Source organism: Indicator indicator, chromosome 2 (assembly GCF_027791375.1).
Source record: "Indicator indicator isolate 239-I01 chromosome 2, UM_Iind_1.1, whole genome shotgun sequence".
Classification (NCBI taxonomy): Eukaryota; Metazoa; Chordata; class Aves; order Piciformes; family Indicatoridae; genus Indicator; species Indicator indicator.
This window is the reverse complement of record NC_072011.1, coordinates 25,485,433-25,492,443: the sequence shown is the minus strand read 5'-3', so window position 1 is coordinate 25,492,443 and position 7,011 is coordinate 25,485,433. Positions and strand designations below refer to the sequence as shown.

The 7,011-nt window shown below is 36.7% G+C and overlaps 1 protein-coding gene across 1 annotated transcript in view; it reads right to left on the bottom strand.

The window, feature by feature from the left end:
* Positions 1–1,871: 1,871 nt before the first annotated feature.
* PACRG (parkin coregulated) overlaps positions 1,872–7,011 on the bottom strand; it is a 234,001-nt gene continuing 228,861 nt past the window's right edge. The window contains exon 5 of the mRNA XM_054399075.1: positions 1,872–2,032. Within this exon, the coding sequence (XP_054255050.1) occupies positions 1,872–2,032 (161 nt within the window). The remainder of the gene's footprint in view (positions 2,033–7,011) is intronic.

Sequence of the window (7,011 nt, the reverse complement as noted above, 5' to 3'; positions counted from 1 at the left end):
GAGTTTCCCAAGACATGGGCTTACAGCCAGGCTTCACCTTCTTCTATGACCTGGAGGTGAAATATTTACTGATACCCTAGATATGAGGCAGTGTACTGGATATATTCATCCATCAGTGGTGTGTGTTAGTCACAGTATAGACACTGCCTAAACTCTAGGGACTTGAGGGAAGCCCTGACAACGCATAAAAGAAAACTCAGGAAGAACCAAACACCAAATAGTAAAGGAAAGTTTCTGGAGGTTGGGAAAAAGGCATACCTACACCAGCCTAAACTCGGGACAGGTGAGCGTTTATGGCCAGTGGCATCACTTTATGCTGCAGTTCCTCAAAGAGGTAGGAAGAGTAAAAATATTCCTCAACTTTTTCTTTTCTTTTCTTTTTTCCAATTACAGGAAAAAGAAGAAAGTAAAAGGGAAAAAAATTCCCCAGGGTGAAGATTCCACAAAACAGAAAAAGGCAAGTCTAATGTCAGTCTAATGACAAATCCAGCTCAAAGTTACGGCAGGTGGGCGAATACTCCTCAATTTGCAGTACATATCCAAGAGAACAGGGCAGCATAGGGGATGTATCTCTTACACAGGCAAGCCTTATAGGGTGTGAAAATGGATGTGGATAAGCGCTTGGAATGAAGGCTCATGCATCTAACACCAAAAAGTGCATTTTGAACTCTAACACTTAAAGACAAACACTTGAAGTACAACTTGCATATATTTTAAGAGCTTCTAGAAGCAAGAATAAAGGTGAAATGAGACCCAAATCTGTACTTTTAAAAATCCCATGCTTTTTAGGGAAAGCCTGATTTGCTTTGAGCTGACTCAATATTTTTAAACGGTTGTCCTTGATAATGCTAAAACTTCCTTTAGTTTGTGTAGCTTTATTCCACAGAAATACTGAAAAACAATAAAGTCAATCTCAAGAGCCTTTCTTCAATCCATGATTGTTTCAGTTCTGTGCGACTATGCAGAGAGAAACTAATGGAGTAAGAAATAGTAGGGGATTCCTGTAACAACTGTTACATTGTTTGTACACATATATATCGTAACAAAACCAGAAAAGCAGTAACAACCTTGCAGTTACGAAAAGTATCTGATGCCCTTAAAAAAATATATGTGTATATTCAGTGTTTATCCAGGTTAACATTGTCATTAGGGACTAATACATTATGTATGCTATATCTTCCATCTGATTTATTGACTTTTTTTCTGGGCTTCATTTTTCAAAACTTTAGTTGTGCCTGATGTTTGCCAAGAGGAACAGAAGTTCCATGAAAATGTAAACACCTGGAAAACCAAGATCAGGAGTGTGTAAGAAACATGAATTAATTTAATGACAGTGCTTTATAAGGGACAATATAAATTTTCCTGCTGTAATGGGCATATACGTTCAACAGTTTTATTGTATGTCGGTGCGCATTATTCAGCACAGCTGCTACTGAGACATCACTGAACTGGTGTTTCTCTTCCATGACAAACACCTATTAAGCAGTCAGCATAAACTCTTCTTGTTACAGCTTTTGACATCACCCTCAAGGCAAGGGGACACAGAATGGCAATTGCTGTATTGCGTATGAAAATTATAGTTTTATTGTCTATACAGCTGAAGGTTTAACTCAGATTCTTGCTCGAGTCAGCTCTGTTATAAAGGAGCGATTCTTTCAGAGAACAAACAAGCACAGTACACCATTGTAATCAAAGAAACAGGCACTATTTATGTATTGGAAAGCTTTGTTCACAACAGTGCTGACACTCTAATGCCCCAGAAGCCACTATTTTAGCAGCTGTAGAGAAAAAAACCATGACTAACAAGATACCATACAGAGTCAGACACAGGTTTTTTAGACCACAAATGGAATTATCTCATGTGATACAACTCAGTTTAATATGCACGACTGGTAAGTAGGGATCATGTATTTAATGTTTATATAAGCAATTTCTCCACCGTAGCGTTCAAAGGCTTCCAGTGTCTCTTGAATCAGATCTCCAACATTTTCACGCTTCTGCTGGCTGTAGTCTATCCCATCACCTGAATTAACTGGTTAATAAAACAAAAAAAAACAAAAAAAAAAAAAGAATTGTATTAAATTTACTGTTACACTGTGAATAATGACATGGAGAATTAAAATTGCTGGCCAGTCACTGTGCTTCTACGAGAAACTTTGCTCTGAACTGAAAACAGGGTGGTTTTGGTATCTCCTTGAGGCTCCACACAGGCTCTGACTTCAAATGCCTTCAAAATTTATGTACACATTACTTCAGTGTCTAAGTGAAAATCCTAATAAAAATAAAGAAAACATATTCTCTCATAAAATGAAGATGGACTGTTTCTTATACAGTTAATCTCTTAGGACCATTATTTCTTTGTTTCTAACATTGCTTATTTAGGACAAAATTCTACTGCCAGATGCACAAACACTTATCTACAGAATGCGATTTCAAATAGACTTGTGCTGGTTTGAATCTCAAACAGGTATTGTCTCAGGATTGTTCTATATTAGATATAATATTCACACACTTAGCTTGTTTCTGATAGAGGGACTGTCTTGCGGCCTAAAATAGATATTTGGAGCATGACATGGCACTCACTGAATTTCTGCTCTCTGAAAAATATGCAAAATTTAGTCAATGTCAAAATGACAACTTATTGCACAATTTTGACAACAAAAAATGCAAGACTAAGAAATAACTTCACCTGCAGTAATGCTAAGGGAAAAATATATTTAATTTTGTTTAAAACAATATTCTGAAGACTATATTAACATGGATGTATTCCAAGACATATATCAAAATTGCTTTGGTGGGAGCATAAAAGTACTCAGATCAGATGTGTTGTAGTGGTCAAGTGGAGCTACTGTCACTGCTGTAGGGTAATGCACACACAATCAGCCCGTGGTCTCCAGGCAGTGGTGGCAATGTGCCCATGACATGCATTTAACATCTGAAATGATGTTGCTTGCCTGTGGACGCCCTCAGCCATCCAGTAAAGAACACATTTGCCAAAACAATGCAACCAGGTTCTCAGGAAGTGTCTGCCTTTCACATTAGAAATGTTGCACACAAGGGCAAAGGGAGACTTTGCTTCCACTGCTGCCTCCACATCCCGAGGCCAATGGGGCATAGATGTACAACTGCACCTATCCTTATATCCTCTCCTTGGCCCAAGGATCTGGATTTAAAGTTTGTGACTTTGTTACCAGTAAAGACTGAAGAACCAGAGTCACGAAGAAAGAGCTGATGAACATATGTAAAAATCACCCTTTTGCTGAATTTTCCTATAAAATATCTGATTGTTTTCCAAGTCAACTATGTATGTAGCAGTTTCTCAGACTCCTGACTCATGTGTGTCACTGCATTTACATGTCACAACATTTACAGAAATACAGATGTAACGTTCAAGTACTGGGCTTCTGTGAGGAAAGGCAGTAACTGTTTCGGTGGTTATTACTTTTAAGTATATAAATACTTTCCTATATATTAACCATTTATTTCACTAACATGAGAAGCCAGGGTTGCGATATCAAAATTTACTACAATGAATTTACTGCAATATTAGAAATAATAGATTATGAGAGCCCACTGAAAACACAGAAATAATAAATAAAAGGGTTAGCTTATACCAAATACTAATGCAGAAATAAAAAGACATCCCAACTGAGTGCAATTTAGACAGAACACGGTTTACTCTTGCCAGTAACAACTGTGTCTCATCACCTGTGTTGCATATGCACTGACAGCACTCCTCAGAACACCTAAAGGTATTTTTGATTACACCAGTCTGAAGCAAAGGAAACCTTGAACCTTGACCTAAGTCTTGGCAAATATGTAAAGGAATTACTGACTTTCCAACCATTTGTCTATTATCTGTAATTTTAAGCCTACACACATGCTCTGCTAATGAGCTTACACAGCTTTCATTGTTCTTTCAAATAAGCAGTGAAAAAAATGAGTTCTCTAGAAGTAATGGTGATACATTACTAAGCAAGTTTGTAGGAGGCCAGCAAAATATCATAATGCTTGTAGAGCAGAGGTATTTTCTCAAATCCCATGTAACAGTCTTTATTATAGAACATAGTCTGTACAGTAAATGATGCCTTAGATGCTTTGATTAAAATATGCCTAAGAGAAGAGGCATAAAGGAAATAGTCTGCAAGGGAAGACTGTGTGATGTGCAGACTGTCATTATTTTTTTTTCCTACAGACCATCTATGCTGTATGAAAGTTTGTATCCTCAAGATAGCCATAATTCATGTTAATGTCACGACACAAGCTACATTCAGTGGTATCAGAAAGGTTATGTCAGCATTGAGGTCACCTGGTAAGTACCAAAATAGCTATCCTATGCAGTTATAGGAATTAACAAATCTTTCAGATAAAGAAAGATAATCATTAACTCAACAGGACAGCATCCTCTAAAGGAATGAGTCAGAATGGTCAGCCCAATTCACCTAAGGGTAAATATCTAATCATAATAACAATGATTAGTCAGCTAAAACTAAAAAAAAAAAAAAAAAAAAGTTTAAAAAAAAAGTCTACTAAAGTACAGCAGTCTCAGCCTGCCCTATTCTGGTTTCACTCTGTTTCCAAGTTTGCATGAGAAGCCAACTTTGTCAGACGTAAAAATATTGCATATGTAAAGTGTGAACATGGATCTGATTCAAGTTCTTTATGAAGCTGTCCTTTGTGAGGGGGAATAAATCAACATGAAAATGCCGGGAAGCACGTCTGTTGTATCTTTGTCTCGAAGTTAAATGTCTGGCAAATTCAGCATGCACTGAGAACTCTTCACAGCAAATGTTATTTCTGTGTTTACAAGAAACACATTCAAGCAATACTAACAGATGTAAAGTATTACAAATAGGAGAAGATCTCACTTTACTGGATCAAAAAGTTAGTCACCAGTCTCCTAAATCATACACTGAGGTTTTTATGGTTCTTGAAAATGTGGTGAAAACCTTTGCACCTGTTGAGACCTGTGTTAACTGATGAAATCATGCAGCACGTGAAACCCTGCTGTCAGCAATGCCCATGCCCACTGCTGTAGCCGAGAAAACCCTGCTCAGACCCTGGGGGAATAAACTCAACATTTGGCAAAGAATGGAGGAGGATTTAAATTTTGCTTGAAAACATGGTTTGTGTTTGAGTCTAGACATGCTTCTATTTATGATTCAGGATATTTACAAATATAAATCTAATGTTACTAATGTGTTCCATCTCATTTAATTTTAAAATTTCACTAGGGTAATGCTGGATATATAAAATTGTATTGCATTAAAGAAGGGTGAGTAAGTTTCTCTCAGTGTATTAAGAGTCTGATAGGGCATTTTTGAAGTCCTGGAGTGGATGAGAAAGTTAAACCAACCTTTAAAGCTCAGTCAGATCGATTCTTATCTCTGCACATTTGTTAGCATCTGAACACATCTGAGATCTTCTTTTATTTTATTAGGTTTCATTTCAAGGCAGGTCTCAAACAGAGGGTTTTTTAATCCTCTGAATATGCCAGAGTACGTCTCTGTAAATATCTCACAGACACCAGAACTCAGTCCTGTAGTCCAAGATTCTGCTTCAAGGAAATAACAAAACCATAATTTTCATATACCTGCTATTGTAGGAACATCATAGATCTTGGGATATTACAATTGTTAAATATGAGAGGAATGCTTAGTGTTGGAGGACAGAGTAACACTTAAAAGAGATTTCTGAAGTCACTAGGAGGGAAGTCCCACGTTCTCAGCTTAAGTAACATTTTTAATCAAATTGTAACTTAAAGGCCATTCTTTTATTTTTAACTGATATACATTTGAGAGTATATACACACATATATTTAAATTTGTAGCTCCTAGCAGAAATTTTCCAACTACTATCAGTTAAAAACAAAAAGCTCTTGTATGATGCGATTTTTTTTTTTTTTTTGTGCACAAACGAATAAATTTATTTGGAAAGATAGACACCATTCCTCCCTTTCTTAATCTGGAGAAATAGAGATAATTAAAGACAAAGTGACTTGCTCCAACTCATGGATGCAATCAGTCAGAAATCATAGTTTTGACTTTATATTGTAGATGATGAAAGTAATATTTATGGTGAAATACAGCTATGGTAAAAATAATTTTTAAGCCTCTCAGTTCATCCTTGTCACTCCAACAGATATTCTTAGCAATTAAAATGATTACAGTAATCCAACATGCTAACCACATAACTGAATAAGATTTTTACTTTGAAAAATCAACAGTGATGGGATTGTAGAGTGCAGATATTTCTCAGTACAGAATTGTGTTTTTACATAAAAGCCCATCACAGAATAATGCACAGCTAAGCAATATAACCTAGCGTTAAAATATTGGATGATTTCAGGACTTTATTCCTTATAGGAGTCAGCATCGGTACTAAGAAATAAATGGAAGCTGATTTCAGATACAGATTGATATGCATGTGGGTCAGGGTTCACATCATGTAAGTTCACTGCTCAAGTACAGTTCAGACCTTAATTAATTTTTCAAAGTCCTTTTGTTAGGATTAGCTTAATTGCCATTTAAAAAATGTTGGTTTCCTGACAAGAGTGGAAAATGAAAGCCCCTGATGAGTCAGTGCGGTGGGAGGGAGGATGGCTCCTTTGCATCACTCCTTTCACTGTGACTCAGAAATTGTCAGCTCCAGGAAGGATGAAGTAGTTCAATCTCCCTGATTGTTTAATTGAAAGTTTGTCAAAAGTCACAGACTAAGCTTCCTGTCTGCTAAGAAACACTCCAGTGAAGGAAGAGTTATGAGGAAGTCATGACTTTTCGTTGTTAGTAACCCAGATAGAAAAACTCGTGTTCCATTCTTGAAAGCTCAGAGCAATGTGAACACCAGTTTTACATGATTCTTAGAATATCTAGATTATGTGCACACAAAAGTGCAAACCAGCCTTATGTAGGCTGGTCCCAAAGCAAGAGCATTGGAAAGAGGAGCTCATAGATTAACGTATGTGGAAAGAACATCTGGAACCATCTGGTCCAAGTGCCTGCTTCACTTTCA